Source organism: Ochotona princeps, chromosome 20, assembly GCF_030435755.1.
Source record: "Ochotona princeps isolate mOchPri1 chromosome 20, mOchPri1.hap1, whole genome shotgun sequence".
Classification (NCBI taxonomy): Eukaryota; Metazoa; Chordata; class Mammalia; order Lagomorpha; family Ochotonidae; genus Ochotona; species Ochotona princeps.
In genome coordinates, this window is record NC_080851.1 from 3831467 (window position 1) to 3847755 (window position 16289).

At 62.9% G+C, this 16289-nt stretch overlaps 1 protein-coding gene across 6 annotated transcripts in view; it reads left to right on the forward strand.

Annotated features, from left to right (window-relative positions):
• The window catches only part of CAMK2B (calcium/calmodulin dependent protein kinase II beta), a 57745-nt gene extending 41677 nt beyond the window's left edge, over nt 1-16068 (forward strand). For 2 of the 6 annotated variants that reach the window (XM_058678050.1, XM_058678046.1), the window contains exons 7-23: nt 231-333; nt 411-494; nt 823-917; nt 1031-1153; nt 1389-1472; nt 1905-1947; nt 2820-2894; nt 6261-6298; nt 6388-6459; nt 7370-7414; nt 8616-8664; nt 9594-9707; nt 10370-10498; nt 13529-13604; nt 13682-13776; nt 14083-14316; nt 14410-16068. In XM_058678050.1, coding sequence (XP_058534033.1) covers nt 231-333; nt 411-494; nt 823-917; nt 1031-1153; nt 1389-1472; nt 1905-1947; nt 2820-2894; nt 6261-6298; nt 6388-6459; nt 7370-7414; nt 8616-8664; nt 9594-9707; nt 10370-10498; nt 13529-13604; nt 13682-13776; nt 14083-14315 — 1458 coding nt within the window. In that variant the 3' untranslated portion in view covers nt 14316; nt 14410-16068. The remainder of the gene's footprint in view (nt 1-230; nt 334-410; nt 495-822; nt 918-1030; nt 1154-1388; nt 1473-1904; nt 1948-2819; nt 2895-6260; nt 6299-6387; nt 6460-7369; nt 7415-8615; nt 8665-9593; nt 9708-10369; nt 10499-13528; nt 13605-13681; nt 13777-14082; nt 14317-14409) is intronic. The other 4 variants (XM_058678048.1, XM_058678047.1, XM_004582250.3 and 1 more) reach the window with 4 other exon arrangements.
• The last annotated feature ends 221 nt before the right edge of the window (nt 16069-16289 follow it).

The window sequence follows — 16289 nt, forward strand, 5'->3', positions numbered from 1 at the left end:
CCTGGAAGGAGCGGTGACATGGGCACACTGTCCTACAGGAAGTGCTTCATCCTCCCATAGGCAACCCCTGTGCCACAATGTCAGTAATGGGGAAGGGAGAAGCAACTTAGTTGTCTGTAACGGTGAGGCTTGTAATGGGGTGCTAGGCTGCTGGAGGCTGGAAGGGGCGCCCCGCTCCTGCAGACCACTGCCCGGTGCTGTCCTGAGCAAACCTCACGCCCTTCCTGCAGCCGGAGAACCTGCTGCTGGCCAGCAAGTGCAAAGGGGCCGCAGTGAAGCTGGCTGACTTCGGCCTGGCCATCGAGGTGCAGGGAGACCAGCAGGCATGGTTTGGTGAGTGCCGGGGTGGGCAGGTTCAGGGCTCGTGGGGCCCTTGTGGCCCCTCACAGCCCCTCCCCCATCTCTGCTAGGGTTCGCGGGCACGCCGGGCTACCTGTCCCCCGAGGTTCTTCGCAAGGAGGCCTATGGCAAGCCTGTGGACATCTGGGCGTGTGGTGAGGCCTTTGTGGGGCAGGAGGGGTCCTGGGAGTGTTTCTGGGTCAGAGTGCTAGGGTCCATGTGACCTCCAGGACCACATGTGTCACCCCTGCCCTTGGGTCACCTGGGCAGGTGTCTGTCTGTAGCCTGGAGCCCTTTTCCCCACCAGATGGGGACTGCTGTTGGGATGCCCAGTCTGTTGTGTGTACTCACCTCTGCTCAGAGTGCAAACCAGGGTGCAGGGCTGCCCTTTGGAGGTGGTCTCCGCCCAGGCAGGGGTGCAGCACAGGGGGTGGCCTCCCGCGGTGACAGCAATGGCCTCGGTGCTGTCCCCGCTCCACGCAGGGGTCATCCTGTATATCCTGCTGGTGGGCTACCCGCCCTTCTGGGACGAGGACCAGCACAAGCTGTACCAGCAGATCAAGGCCGGCGCGTATGATGTGAGTGGTCACGATCCCAGGCTGCCCTCCCCTGGAGTGGGGGTGGGGGCCCTGCGGCCGTGGCCCCCAGAAGGGGCCTTTAACTATGGCCCATGCCTTGCTTTCCCATGCAGTTCCCGTCCCCCGAGTGGGACACCGTCACTCCCGAAGCCAAAAACCTCATTAACCAGATGCTGACCATCAATCCTGCCAAGCGCATCACGGCCCATGAGGCCCTCAAACACCCATGGGTCTGCGTAAGTTGACCCCACCCCTGCAAGGGCCCCTCCCCTCCAGCCGGACCCTGGGTGCCCCCTGAAACCTCGGCACTGGGTCATGCTGGCCGGTGGGTCTTCCAGGATGAGACTTGGGGAGCAGAGTAGGGAACGGCGCTTACTCCGGACCCCAGCCTGGTTGGGTCCTGGAGGAAGCAGCTGGAGTCGGGCCGGGGGCCGGCACTGACACCTCCATCCCTGGTCCTCCTGCCCACAGCAACGCTCCACAGTGGCCTCCATGATGCACCGGCAGGAGACGGTGGAGTGCCTGAAGAAGTTCAACGCCCGGAGGAAGCTCAAGGTGAAGCTGCCATGGGGGGCTGGAGGGGGGCTGGGCATCCGTGAGCCCAGGCCTGCTCCATCTTGGGGGAGCAGCCCAAATGGGTTGCCGAGCTGGCACGGAGTGGGGGTGAACACAGACTGTACCCAGTTACACTCCCTCCAACAAGCAAGTCCAGAAGCTTCTGGCCTGGAGTAATAGGCCGGGCCTGTGGCCCCCTGCTGACCACTCTCCTGGCATCCTGGGCCATAGGGGGGCCAGGGGCTCCCAGGAGCCAGGCAGAGGTGAGCAGGTGTAGTCCCAGGAGACGGGCGCTCTGTCTCCTGGGTAGATGTCAGATGGGTCCTGCAGAGTCCATGGTGGGGGCTGGAGGGGAAGGGGCATCGGGGCTTACTCTCCCAGCAGGAAGCTGCAGGCTGACAGCTGACCCTGGCTCTGTGTGTGTCTCCTCAGGGGGCCATCCTCACCACCATGCTGGCCACACGGAATTTCTCAGGTGAGCCATCCCCACACCCTGGGCAGGACGGGCACTGCCTGGGCTACTGGCTGTTCCCCAGAGCACCCTCCTCCCTCAGCAGCCCCCACTCCAAGACATCATTCCCTGCCGCCCACCCGGCCCCATAACCCTCCAGGGGCAGCTGGAGCCCATGTCTATCCCTGTCCCATCCCAGGGTCCCAATGTCTGTGCCGCCCGCCGCCCGGCTCGCAGCGCCGCGAGTGTACGTGTGTGCGTGTGTGTCCAGGCGTGTGTCAGGCAGCTCCGTGGCGTCCTTGTCGTCCTCAGTGCGCTGAGCACCGTGCTGTGTGCGGGAGGCAGGCAGGACCTTCCTGCTGTGGTCTGTGCCAGTGGGTGGATCGGGGGGGAAGTGAGGTTGGTAGGGGGTCTGTTGGAGACCCCCTCAGGGAGCCAAGGCACTGTGGGCCCACCGGGGGCCAACACTGGCCCCAAGGGGAGCTGGTGGCCCCAGCGCCTGGACAAGCTGTGCCTGTGGCTTCTCCGTCGTCCAACACCGCGTGTCCGAGCGTGTGTGGCCGTCCGTGTCGCTGTCCGTTGCACCCGGGCCCCTCCGTCGCTCATGAGGACGCTAATGGGACTGTCTTGTCTGCTGTGTGCCCGCCGTGACCCCATGGCGGCCGCTACCCCAGAAACCCCCGCTTGGGGTTTTCTAAGGAGAAAGGAGGCAGAGGCCTTGCTGTCTCCCAGCCTATCTTGCTCACTCCCTCCTGGGAGAGCGATGCTGGAGCTGCCAGCACCCAGACTTGAACTCTAACTTCTTCTGCTTGCTTTGTCTCTTCTCTCCCCACCTCGCCCCCACCTCGTCTGTGTCCGCCCCTCCCCTCCCCTCGTCTCTAACCTGGTGCTTGCAGTGGGCAGACAGACCACCGCTCCGGCCACCATGTCCACCGCCACCTCCGGCACCACCATGGGGCTGGTGGAACAAGGTAGATGTGTCTTGCCCAGTGTCCATCGCTCGTCCCCCGCGCCCCTGCCGCTGGCATGCAGCCCCCTGCTGCACGCAGCCACCGCCAGGACCCCGGGAGCCCCTGCTCCCGCCGCCATGGTCAGTCCTAACCAAATTCACTCCCCGACCCCATTTCACCTGGAAGAAAAGGGGACAGAGTAGGTGACCCCTCCCCGCCAGGTGCATTGTACTGAAACGTTCCCTCCCCATCTTGACTCCTGAGGTCTGGGGGTCTGGAGACCCCCATGAAGAGCGTCAGAGTCCTGAAGGGGGACCCTAGGGAGCAGGCCTGAGAGGCAGGGCTGCTATCTGTTCAAGGTCCAGTCAGTCCCTGTCCCACAGCCAGAGCCAATGGTCTGTGCTACTGACCCCGGCAAGCTTGGCCAACCCAACCTCTCCAGAGAGGTGTCCTTTGCTGCTGCCTGGCCTCATGGCCAATAGGTGATTCTGCTGACCTGTTCTTCTGGGGCACCCAAGCTGGGACCACGGCCCCCACAGGAACTGAGAGCCGAGAGAGCAAGCCATGGCTGTCACTCAACAACCAGAGCCCACCCGGGCCTGATCCCTCCCAGGGGCCGGGGCAGGACAGAGGTCCTGAATATGGGGACAGCCCTCCTGCGCACCCACCCTCTCCAGCCCACAAGGCCACCGGGACACAGCCAGGTCACCCCCATCCTACGACCTCCTGGCGGGGACGGGGAGGGGAGCTTAGCCAGGGACAGGGAGGGATCCATTCCCCCCATTGGACTCTGTGGATGTGCAGGCCCAGGGCCCGCAGTTTGCAGCCTGCTTGGCGCTCATGGAGGGAGGGAAAGGCCGGGATTTGAGAGCTAAGCCAGCACTCCCTGGGGAGGCCCTGCTGTCCAGGGGACCACGGCCCAAGGCTGGCCGTGCTCTACCCAGGGCTGCTGCTGCAATGCCCGCCCACCCGCCTGCCTGCAAGCGAACCCGGGACAGTGGTGCATGGGGCCGCCTGCATGCGCAGCTCGGCCCTGTGCTCCATGCATGTGGACAGCATCCAGCATGGCTGTCCAGAGTACTCAGATGGGGGCCAGGCAGCGGTGAGGCCTGGAGGGCTCCCTGTCTTGGCAGGGCCCAGCCTGGTGCAGCCCACAGACACAATCTCCCCCTCACGTGTGTGGTCAGGTGATGGTGGAGACCAGTATGTTCCAGGAGTGGCAAGGTACTTGCCAGCCAGCAGGAGGTGCTTGTGTGCTGAGTGTGTTGCCGGGTGGGGTTGGGGAGGGAGACAGCTGAGGGCCATGGCACTTGCCTTGCCTGATGACCCTTGTGGGGGCCAAACCTCCCAGTGTGGGGACCCCCAGGCCCAGGTATCCAGGGCCTGTCCACCTTGGACCCCCACAAGGCACCCCGAAAGAAACCCTGTGCCTGCAGATGTGAGTGTGGGCAGGGTCCTGGGTTCTGCCGTGGCTGTTGAGCCGTTGTGGAGACGGGATACCCCCATGGCCGACGAGCACAGAGATTTGATTGTTGGGGACACAGGTGACCCTCGGGGGATGCACTGCACCCTGGGCTGCACAGGAGCTGGCTCAGAAGGGGCGTTGCTGGAGGGCAGCAAGTGAGTGAGCAGCTCTGGCCCAGCTACATGTGCCGATGGCCATGCTGTGCCTTCTCCAGCAGCATGGCTTGGGACTTGGTAATGCGGAGCTCGGGAGATGTGGGCTGGGCCTGGCCTTGGGGCCTCCTTTCCTGCAAGAATCATCTGTGGACAGCCAAGGGCAGAAAGCCAACCTCCCCACCTCACTTTGAGCGCTATGCTGGCCCCACGGGTTGGGCTGCGCTGGTTCGACCCCCGAATGCAACTGGGAGCAGGCTGGGGGGTGGTAGAGGTGGAAAGGCCTGCCTTTGACAAACCGCCCAATGAGACTGGCTACCTTGCTGACTTGATCACCTCAGGGCCCAAGAGGCCCCTCATCTGCTTAGCTCCTTGTGACCGGGTTCTCCAGACAGGTGGCTCTGCACTCAGGCCCTGAAGGAGGCCTTGTCTTCAGTTGTACCAGGCAGCCAACTGCCAGCATTGGGCAGATGTGGTCCTGCTGGCCGGGCTGGGACAGAGGAGCGGGGGCAGGACATGTCGGGGCAAGATGCCCTGGGCCCTGTGGTGAGCTCCAGGCCGAGCTGTAAGGAAGTCGGTGTCTCGGCTCCCAGGAACGTGCTGGGCTGGGTGCCGTAGTGTGGGGAGGGCCAGGGCAACCCTGTTGCCACTGGACTGGAGAACCCTGTGAGTGTGGGTTCGGGTTGACTCCACAAAGACCAGCCTGTTCCTTGCATCCTGGAGAAACTCCTGGACTCAATGCAAAATTCTGTGCGTCCCCAGGGGAGGGAGGCTGTGCTGGGAGTGTGGAAGGGCAGTGGTCAGCAGGGAGCCTGCGCCTGGTGGTGGAACTGAGGTCTCTGGAGGGACTGCCCACCCGACCCGTGCCGACTCTGGGGCTGGGGCTGGAGAGCCTGCATTTCGGACCGTGTGGGGTGGCACTGCTGATGTGCTTGAGGACCCAGGAGAATCCGCTGCAGCCTAGGCCAGGTGCACCTGCCTGGCCCGTGTCCCTTCCTCCTGCCTGGCCAGCCTCGAGCCTGGTGGCTGTGGCCCCTCCTTCCCCAGCCAGCTTGGGCTGAGGCCCCTCTGTACCTCCCATGACCTAGCTGTGCCACTGGGCACCTTCTCCAACAGCCAGCCCCAGGGCTGCTCTGCCCTGCCCCGCCCCCGTGGGATCCCACATGCAACCTGCTGTGTTGCAGGTGGTGCCAGCAACCCCTGCCAGAACCAACACAAATCTTGTCTTCTCTCTCTCCCCCTTTCTCCCTCACCCCATGTCCTCCTTGCCTTGCCTTTCCTGTAAGGTAAGTGGACCTTGTCTCGTTTTGAGTGCATGGAAGAAATAGGTGATGGGGAGGAGTTCCTCCCCAGCCTGGAGTTCCAGGGGGCGGGGTGCCCTGTGGCACAGGAAAACCGGCGTCGGCCCCAGCCCATGCCAACCAGTGTTCCTGGGGCCAGTGCCCAGGGGCAGCTCAGTCTTCTGCTGCAAGGGGGCACTCAGGGCCATGATCCGGTGGGAGAGGGTGACACCTCCTAGAGCAGGAGACCTGGGGGGATGGTGGGCCTGGCCTGCCCTCCTGACTTAGCTGCCCATATCTGATGGACAGCACCACAGCCAGGGCATCTGCCCTTTCTGCCTTGAGAAGAGCCTGCATGCAGCTCAGATGCTGAAGGCCACAGGATTGGGCACCCACAGGATGCCCAGGGTAGGGGAGAGAACAAGGATGCAGGATGGCCATGGGACCCAAGCCCAGCACTCATGGTGCCTCTTCCATGTCCATGCAGCAGCCAAGAGCCTGCTTAACAAGAAGGCTGATGGAGTCAAGGTGAGGCCCATCCCCCATGGCTGCTGCCTGACCGCAGGCCCTGGAGGGGTGCACGGCTGCCCCTGACTGCGGCTCTTCTCTGCCCACAGCCCCAGAGCAACAGCACGAAAAACAGCACGGCCATCACCAGCCCCAAGGGGACACTGCCTCCCGCAGCCCTGGTACTGAGCCCTGCCCCTCCTATCTCCAATACCTGCCTGGCTCCGGCCCTGCTGGGGGGGCGGGTAGAGATGCCCTCTAGAGGGGAGCTGCTTGAGGGATCCCTTCCTGGGGCCTGGAGATACTGGGATATAGGAAAGGCACCCACGGGGGGCACCTCCCCAGGAACTGCAGCTGGAAGACTCCAGGGGGCTTGAAGCAGGGACCCTTGGGACGGGGTGGCTTCTCACCCCTGAAGGGATCTGCTCTGCCCCCACCCCTGCCCGCAGTCACCCAGCTCCTCTCCGCCCTTCCCAGGCCCAACCACCCTGCAGGGGGCCTGGCTAGGCCTATCCCATGTGCTCTGGGGAAAGGGGACAACCAGGACTTCACCCATCCCCCCAGGCTTCCACCAGAGCCCCACCTCTGCTGGTGGCTCCATGGGACATACTGGCCAGCTCTAGGAATGTGGGGTTGCAGCCTCCATGCCATCCTCAGGGCTGGGGGTTCATGGGAAGGCGGGGCTGGCTAGTGGCCACCCCAAGCTTGTGGGGCGTCTGTAGGACAGGGGAGCTGCTCGGGGCTCCCAGTGGACGCGCCGGCCTCATAGCCAGCCCCACCTTGGACCCCTCCACGTCATGTGCCACCCCATAACACCGTCAGGCCCGGGCTGGAGAGGACCCCCGGGGCATAGCGTCCTCTCACTGCAGCCTCAGTGGACCCCCATGTGCCCGCCACCCTCTGGTTGGGCAGCTGGCTCCATTCACATCGGTCCACCCGCGCTGACCACCTGCTCCCTGTTCTGCCGAACTCTGCCATGCCCAATGCCTCTCTGGCTCCTGCTGCCCGCTGCCCGCTGCCCGCTGCCTTCTGTCTCACTGCCTCCCCTCCTTTCTCTCCCTCCCCTTCCTCTGTGCTTTCCTCCCACTATAGGAGCCTCAAACCACCGTTATCCATAACCCTGTGGACGGGATTAAGGTACTTCGGCCTCTTCCCTTGCCACCCTCTCCTCAAGCCAGGGCACAGGGCCAGGGGCCGCGGCAGTAGCAGAGAATACACAACAGGAGACCAGAGGCCTGTCCCCTGTGGGCCAAGGCAGGGCAGAGCCCATAGTGCCCCCACTTGAGAGCCCATAGCCAGCTCAGTGCTGTCCCGAGAGGGTCCTTTGCTGCCACCCCCATGCTGAGCCAGGTGCACTTCCCAGGAGCCATGTCCGCGTTCCCCGGGTCTGTTTCCCCAGACTCGTGGTCCTAATGCTTGCTGCCAAGCAGCCCCTCCCCTCCCCCCGCTCCTATCCACTGCTCCATCACATCGGCATTGTCATGGGGTCAGGGCGGGGCTGGCTCTGGGGTGGGGAGGGGCAGGGTGGGCGGGGCAGTCAGGCCAGACTGCTGCCTGGACTTGGGCTTCCAGGTGAGCCCCTGAAGCACCTCTTTGGGGGCCATTACTTTCTATGGCCAGAGCCGCCATCCCAACCATCTTAAGAAGACCCCTGGCCTGCCATTGAACCTTTTTTACCCTAATTAACTATGTAAAGATTGTCAAAAAAAAAAAAAAGACCCCTGACCTGGGGCAGGTGCCAGTGATTGGGGCTTTACACCCAGGGCTTGGCACCCTCCCACTTTGCAGGGATTCAGACACAGGGTGTCTGGTCAGCTGTGTTTTCCCCATGAGGGTCCTGGTCAGCTTCTGGGAGGTGCAGATGCAGGTCTCCACCTGCAGGCCCAGGCCTGGGGCCATATCCATCAGTGTGCACAGAGTTGGTCCCTGGGGCCAGAGCAGCAGAGGGTCAGTTCTCCCTCAGCAGCCTCGACGGCTGGCGATGCACCTGGGAGGACAGCTGACCACAGGGTAGCACCTTCCTGGGACAACAGGTGTGGACTGCCCCCAGCTGGGCAGGGACTCCAGATAGCTGGCAGCTTCTAACCCAGGCTGCTGAAGACTTGGGCTTCTGGAACCTTCCAGTCTCCAGGGGCCAGCCAGGTCCTGTTCTGTCTAAAGCACCACTGTTCCAAAAAGCCCATTCTCCTCTCTGGGTTGGGATGGGGGAGGCCAGGCAGGCCCCCCTGCCTTCAGTGGCCACCTGGAGGGTTTTCCAGGGCCAGGGCCCCTGTGGCTATGGGAACGCGCGGCCCCCAGCTCCCAGCTAGGCCCCAACCACTCCCTCTTGTTTTCCCAGGAGTCCTCTGACAGCACCAACACCACCATAGAGGATGAAGACGCGAAAGGTACCTGTGCTCAGGCCTTGCCTGCCGGCCATTGCTCCAGGCTCCCACGGTGCCAGGGTGGGACATGCACCGAGGCCTGGTGGGAGAGAAGCCCCTAGGAGGAACCTAGGGCGCCTGGCTGGACTCCTCCCTGCTTCCTCAGCCGTCCCACACTGGACTCCACGGCCTGCAGGCTGCTGGCCTCACAGTCACCTAGGCAGATCCTAAGCTGCCCTCAGGACGGCGCAGTGGCTTGCCCCACCATTGCACCCCGGGGGCGGAGCTGAGCACACGATTGTACACCCCAGGGCCACTACAGCCCTCACCTGCCACCCAGTCTGGGGCATTGCAGTGGCTGGCCTTGGGCCTGTTGGGGATGGGGGCTGCTGAGAAGCAGCACCCGTGATCCAGGACGTCCACGGCCTTGAGGGTTGGGCAGGCTGCTGGTCTGCCTGCTGTACAGTGCAGGCCTCCCGGTACTGAGTCAGATCAGGCCACAGCCATCAGGCCCACTCCGTCTCCTGTCCTTACTGTGGCCTCAGTCCGGTTGCCTGGTGGGGGCAGGGCCACCCCCTGTAGCACCCAGACATGGTCAGGTGTTGTTGCCCCGTCTGCTCCTGTGCCACCAGTCCCTAAGGTTCTGCTCCAGGTCCTTGGTGTCTTGAGCTCCTTGAGGAGGGGCCAGGAGCCCCTGCCCTGCCCTCAGCCCCTAGCCCTGCTGCTGTTGGAGCAGGCGACCCCTCTGTGAGGAGCCAAGTGTAACCTGGACTCCAGCTCTGGCCTGCCCCCACCCTGCCACCACTGTGGCTTCTGTGTTCAGGGAGCCAGCTGCACCTGTGGGCAGCCCTGGCTGGCTTCATGCTGCAGCCCCCGCCCTCAGGGGGAGCCATGACCCTCCTCCTGTCTGTCTGTCCGTCTGCCTCTGTTCACCTCTGTCTGTTCCGCCCCAGTCCCCAGGATCTCTGACATCCTGAACTCCGTGAGAAGGGGCTCGGGCACCCCCGAAGCTGAGGGCCCCCCTCCCTGCCTGTCTCCAGCTCTCCTAGGCCCCCTGCCCGCCCCGTGTAAGTAGTGGTGGTCTCAGGTCTGCTGCTCGGCTGCCGACGGCCAGTGGCCACAGCTTCCTGCACCTGCCCTGCACGGCCCAGCTGCCCCCAGGCCCGGCTGCCGGAAACGCAGGTGCTCCCAGGGCCACACTGCATCTGGCTTCTCCCTGCAGGGCCCTCCCTAGCTCCCTGCCCACCCTCATGTCCCACTGGCACACTAAACCGCACCTTCATATCCCATCAGTCCGGAGTCTGAGCTGTACCCCGGCATCCCCCAAAGCTATCCTGGGAGTGAGTGTCCTGAGTTCCTCAGAGGGGGCACTGATGAAGGAACCAGAGGCAGTCCTGGCCAGGGGCCCAGGAGCTCAGGGGGACGAGGCCTGGCCGGGCTGCTCCCTCCTGGGCATGCTTTGTCCCTGCCTGGCCAGTCACCTGCCTCAGTGGCTTCTTGAAGTTCAGCTACCCACGGAGCTCCCAGCCCCACCTCTGGACCACAGAGCATTGGCTGTTCACTCTGTCCCTACCCCATACCATCTAATCTGCTCCCCTCTAACCTGTCCCCTGTGTGCTGTCCCCATCCCCATAGTCCCTGCCCGCTCTCTGGATCGGCTCTCTCTCCTGCATGCTCCCTGCTCCCTACCTCCACCCCCACTGTGTCACCTCTGTCTGTTCCGACCCAGCACCCAGGATTTCTGACATCCTGCACTCAGTGAGGAGGGGCTCGGGCACCCCGGAAGCCGAGGGCCTTCCGCCCGTTGGGCCCCTGCCCTGCCCATCTCCGACTCTCCCCGGTCCCCCGCCCACCCCATGTAAGTAGCACCTGAGAGTCCTGCGGCCACACCTGGCCCGCCTCTTCCAGGAAAGGGCCAGCCCATGAGGCAGGGCACAGGGACCCTGTGCTGCATCGCAGGGAAGGGGCCAGGGCACGGAGTCGCCGCTGACATCTGTGTGCGGACGCTGTGTTGGGGCAAGCGTCTGCCCAGCCAGTGGCTGCCCTGTGGTCTTCAGTTCTTTTCTGGTGGTCCTGAGCAGTAGGCAGCATGCTGCGGCACGGGAAGCCGGAGCTCACCCCCGTGGCAGCCTGCTTGTCCCCGGGTTGGAGTATGGAGGGGGCTGGGGCATCTGCCCGTAGACAGCAGGGCAGAGCAGGGAGCAGTGGGGCAAGGCCATGGAGACCTGAGGGCGGGCGGCGGAGCCCTGCGTGCTGTGGCTGGGGTATCACTTACAGGGATAGATGACATCCCAGAGCGGCAGCAGCGCCTCCCCCACCTGCCGCCACTGCTGGGAAAGACTGGGGCTTGGGGTGGCACTGGATGCTCTCACAGAAGAGGCTGCTGGGCCAGGGGCCGGGCATGGCGGGCCAGGGGCTGGGTGAGTGTCCATGTCTGGAGGGCTGAGGGTGGGAGAGCTGGGTCCGGGACCCCGAGGTGGCTGTGGGGAGGTGTGAGGTGACAGGCCTTGTGGTATTGGGGGCGGGGTACAGGCAGAGTTGACATGGAGGTATGGGGGCTGGGGTAGACATGCCTCCAGCCCCCATCTCAAGGCACCTTTGCTGCCGTGGTTGAGGGGGTGGACCATGAGGGTGCCTCTGCCTGGGGCCTTGCAGGCGCAGTGTGAGTTTCGGAGAGCAGCCATCCTGCAGGGTTGGTCCCAAGCTTGGCAAAGGGAGGAAAAGTCACTGAAGGGCTCACTTGCCAACCAAGGGAGGGGCAGGACAGGGCTGGGGGGTGGAGCAGAGGGGCTTCAGGGAGTCTTTCATAGTGCAGGGCTGGCCAGCCACAGACTACAGCTAGGACAGGGACCCACTGCTCACCTCCAACTCAGGCCCCTCCCTAGTCCCCTGCTCCCTGCGCCCTAGGCTGTACCCCTTAATCGGGGATTATTCCCAATCCAGGCTGATCCAGGCTCATCTGTGGGCTGCTGCTGGCTCTGAGGACCAGAGCCTGGGGCCGCCTGGGGTCGCAGGTGGCCGCTCTAGATCTCCCTCATGCCAGAACCCCCATGCCAGACCCCAACCACCGCTTCAGGCTTGTCCCTGGAAGCTACAGAGCCAGGCAGGTTCCCTAACTGCTGGGCCGGGGGTGGTGTGCATGTGGGGAGCTGAAGGACCTCCGGCCTGGGTACCTCAGTCTCCTTATCTGCCTCTCCTCCCTGAAGGACTATTGCCCAGGTCTCTGCACACAGCGCCACTTCAGTTACACTTCAAAAACTTGCAAGAGGACTTCCTCACGTGGAAGAGATCAGTTTCTCTTCCTGCAAAGATAAGATGACTGTAGAAACAGAGTGTGCTGGAAAGCAGAGCATGCCATGCAGCCCCTTAGGGGAGAAAGAACAAGCATCAGGGGTCCCCATGATACATGGACACCAGTTGACATGGACCACAGAGATTCCAAGGCAGGAGAGCCTGGAGTGCCACATGCAGCCGCCTCCAGGCAGGATAGGTACAGACGGCAGTATGATGGGTCGGGGAGAGACCCATGCTCCCCAAGCAGAATGCAGTGCGGGGTGGGGGACAAGGATGGCTGCTGCCCTAGGGCCTGGAGCCAGAGCTGCCTCTGGGGGCCAGACAGGAACAGACAGGACGGGCAGGTGAAGTGTGGCCAGGTAGAGGGCAGCCCCAAGAGCACATGCATGCACACATGCACTCACACATGTGTATGCACAACACCCAAATGTTGCACATGTACATACATGCACGTGGGCACCTGTGTGCACACTGTGGCGAGCACGAGTGAGTGTCCACAGCCCCAGACAGGTGTCACTCCTGTGCTCCTAGGCACATAGATGCCTTGATATCAGCACATTCAGGGGCACACCTGGGTGAGGCACATGCCTAGGACACCTGGAGGAGCTGGCAGGAGGCAGATGTGCCCTGTGCTCTCTGCCTCTCCCACTCATTGAGGGCACCTTGCAGTGGAACTTAAAACATCAAGTGGGCTTCCAGGGACTGCCGTGGAGGCCCAGGTCAGCCTTGGCAGGTACCCCAGGGACACTTGGACTTAAGGGCTGCAGTGACCATGGACGGCAAGCAGGTGGAGCCAGCAGCTATGGCTTACAGGGTGAAAAGGGGTGTGGCGATTGTATATTTCAGATTCTTCCTGTGGAGACCTCCACAGGAGGTCATCACCCCAAGCTGCCTCTCCTGTAGGTCCCCAGAACTCCCTCTTCCTGCTGAGGCACGCTGCCTCCCTGGCCTTGCTGGGCTCTGTGACACCAGCCCGTGTCCAATCCCCAGGATCGTTTGGAAGGAAGGAAACTCTGAGCAAGGAAGCACAGGTAGAAAGACTGAGCTGGCAGGCAAGTCACAGGATGGAGGGAGACATACACACACACCCCCTCACACACACACCCGACAGACCCTTGGCCAGGCCTGGTGGACACAGACACACACCCTCACACACACACTGGACAGACCCTTGATCAGGCCTGGTGGACACAGACACACACCCTCACACACACACCTGACAGACCCTCGGCCAGGTCTGGTGGATACAGACACACACACACACACACACACACACTCTCCCGACAGACACAGACCTGCAGCGGTAGGCGGTCAGCCCCTCCCCCGGGGTTATGGAAAGGCATCTTCCCTTTCCAGCCTTTGCAGACATTTTTGTAACATAGATGGAGTAGTTCCCTCTGGTTAGATTCTGTTGAAGGAAGATGAATTAGAAGCTTTTGCACTTGGAAACGAGGAACCATTGGGCACGTGGAGGGAGCCTATTAGCAGCAGCGGGACACGGGCTGAGACGTGGCACGATCAGGGTGCTGTGGGCGCAGCCCAGCGCTGGCCAGAACCTGGGGGTGCTGGGGTGACAGGCCGCGTCTCTCTGCAGCCCGGAAGCAGGAGATCATAAAGACCACAGAGCAGCTCATCGAGGCCGTCAACAACGGCGACTTCGAGGCCTATGCGTGAGTCCCCCGGGGCTGGGGGGCAGGGGAGCCCAAGATGGAGAACGGCCCCCTCCTCACTGCAGTCTGCCCCGCAGGAAGATCTGCGACCCAGGCCTGACCTCGTTCGAACCTGAAGCTCTTGGTAACCTGGTGGAAGGCATGGACTTCCACCGGTTCTACTTCGAGAACCGTGAGTGAGGCACCCCTGCTGGGATGCGGGCTGCCGCGAGGGGTGACCACAGATCAGCTCAGGGTGGGCCAGGGAATCGAGTCCCTACTGCCTGGTGGGCAGGAGACTGATGCAGGCAGGGCTGGGAGTGGACACAAAGGGAGGCAGGTGGAAGGGGGCAGGGGAGCAGTGGGGCATGTAGGAGCGGCAAACGTGGAGGCAGTGGGGCATGCAGGGTCGCAGTGGAGCGTGCAAGGAAGGCCCCTGTTGTGGGGGCAGGCGTCTGCAGACAGGGTGCACCTGCGTGCCTCTGCCCCGTGCCTGCAGTGCTGGCCAAGAACAGCAAGCCCATCCACACCACCATCCTGAACCCGCACGTGCACGTCATCGGCGAGGACGCGGCCTGCATCGCCTACATCCGCCTGACGCAGTACATCGACGGGCAGGGCCGACCGCGCACCAGCCAGTCGGAGGAGACACGCGTGTGGCACCGCCGCGATGGCAAGTGGCAGAATGTGCACTTCCACTGCTCGGGTGCGCCTGTGGCCCCACTGCAGTGAGGTGAGCCGCGTGGGACCTCGTGTGGGCCAGGGCACGGGTGGAGGGGGATGGTGACAGGTGACACCGCCGTCTTCCCTCCCCGGCCCCTTACAGAGCCATACCTGGTGTCACCGGACAGTTGGTGTCGGAGCCTGGCCGCCGTGGGCGCGGCCTGCCTGTCGCATGTTTGTGTCTGCCTCGTCCCCTCCCCTGGTGCCTGTGTCTGCAGAAAAACAAGACCAGATGTGATTCATTTTCAAAACTAAGATGACAGTGACAACCACAAAAAAAGAAAAAAGCAACAAAAAAAAGGACATTGGATTAAATGGAAACAAAAACTAAAAGAAAATGCTGTATAAACCACTGGTGTTCGTGGAGCCACCCCCACCCAGCTCCACGAGCCCCGGCGGTGGCGGTGTGGACGGGGTTAGCTTGTCCATTGCACGGCTGCGCTGCTCCCGGCCAGCCAGGAGCCGGGCAGGGCCAGCGTGTCCTGGGCCACTGCCTCCCGCTCGCTCGTGGTGCCTGTCAGCTGCTCTGCTTCCTCTCCCCACCTCCCTCCTGTGAAGGGCTGGGCGTGGGCGTCCACGGAGGGCCCTCCCCGGCCCCTGGACGGGCCCCCATGGCCATCATCAGCCCAGGCAAGCCACCGGGAACCCTGCCGGTTGCTGCTGGCCTCGCTCCTGTTTGGTTCCCCACTCCTTTCCCGCCGCTCAGCAGCACCCCGCAGCCCTGCTCTCCGAGTCGCAGAGGGCAAGTGGCAAAGGCCTGGGGGTCCCTGATGGATGCTGGGGCCAGGCTGGTGAGCTGGGTGCCCACCTGTAGGTGGTGCCTGGCAGCTCACAGCTTGGTTAGGTGACACAGTGAACGGCAAGGAGTAGGCTGAATGGGGGCTGCCAGGCTCCTGGGCAGAGCCAGGCATAGGGCTCCCGCAGGGATGTGATGCTCTGAGGAGCAGAATCCGCAGCGGGAGTGAGGGTGAGGAACCGACAGGAGGGTGAGGACAGACCCTGGCTGCTAGTCCAGCACCCCTGCAGGGGGATGGAATGCTCTCTAGGGCTCTCCTCATGGTGGGCACTAAGAGAGACTGGGGACAGAGAGCCTGAGGGGATGCGAGGGGTGCAGGTTACAGGAGCCCTGAGTATGGAGGTTCAGGGACTACTGCCCTAATGCCTGCCTGCCCGCCCACCCGCTTGGAATGTGCGTTGTTCTCAACACGTGTTTTCTTTCTCTTTCCCATAAATGAAGCCAAGGGTGGGCTGCAGAGCTGGAACAGGACACAGGATCCTAAATCCCAAGGGACTGTCCAGCCAAGACAGTGGGTGCACCCCCACCATACACAGGGTAACACCTGCCAGGCCCCACATCTGTGGCTGCCTAGCCCCGGGGTAGCAGCAGTGCTCACCACGGACAGCGTGTGCCCCCTGCGGCTGGTCAGCCTGGCACTCTGAGGCCCCCTCTTCTGCCACTCCACCCATTTTCTCCACGGAGCTGCCTGTCTGGGATATTTTGGAAATTTTTTTCTGGGGGATAATTCTTTTGCATGACCCTTCAAGAGCAAGCCCCACATGCTCTGCTAGCTAGGTGTTGGCGGCGTGGCAGCACTGGCCACCTGCTGGCACTGCAGGTCGTGCTGCCCGCAGGGCCGGCCGTTGTCCCCCCCTCCTCTTTTTGCTCAGTTTCCTTGTCTTTTCTTTCTGAGCCTTGTAAGTGTACAAAGATTCTTATTTTGTTCTGTCTCGGGAAACTGCAAATAAAAACAGGACAAACTGCTTCAGGGGAGCTGTGTGCATTTTGGGGGGACCCTACCAACTGCATAGGCCTGTCTCAGGCCTCTCCAACATCCCTCTGGGGTGACAGGGCCAAGGTGAGTAAGCAGAACCCCCTCACCGTGAATACGGAACCGAGACTGTCTGGAGTCGCCGTGGCCTGGCCCCGTGGGCACCCTAACAGCCTCCAGGCAGGAAGGAGTCCTCGTGTTCCCGAGTCTCCCT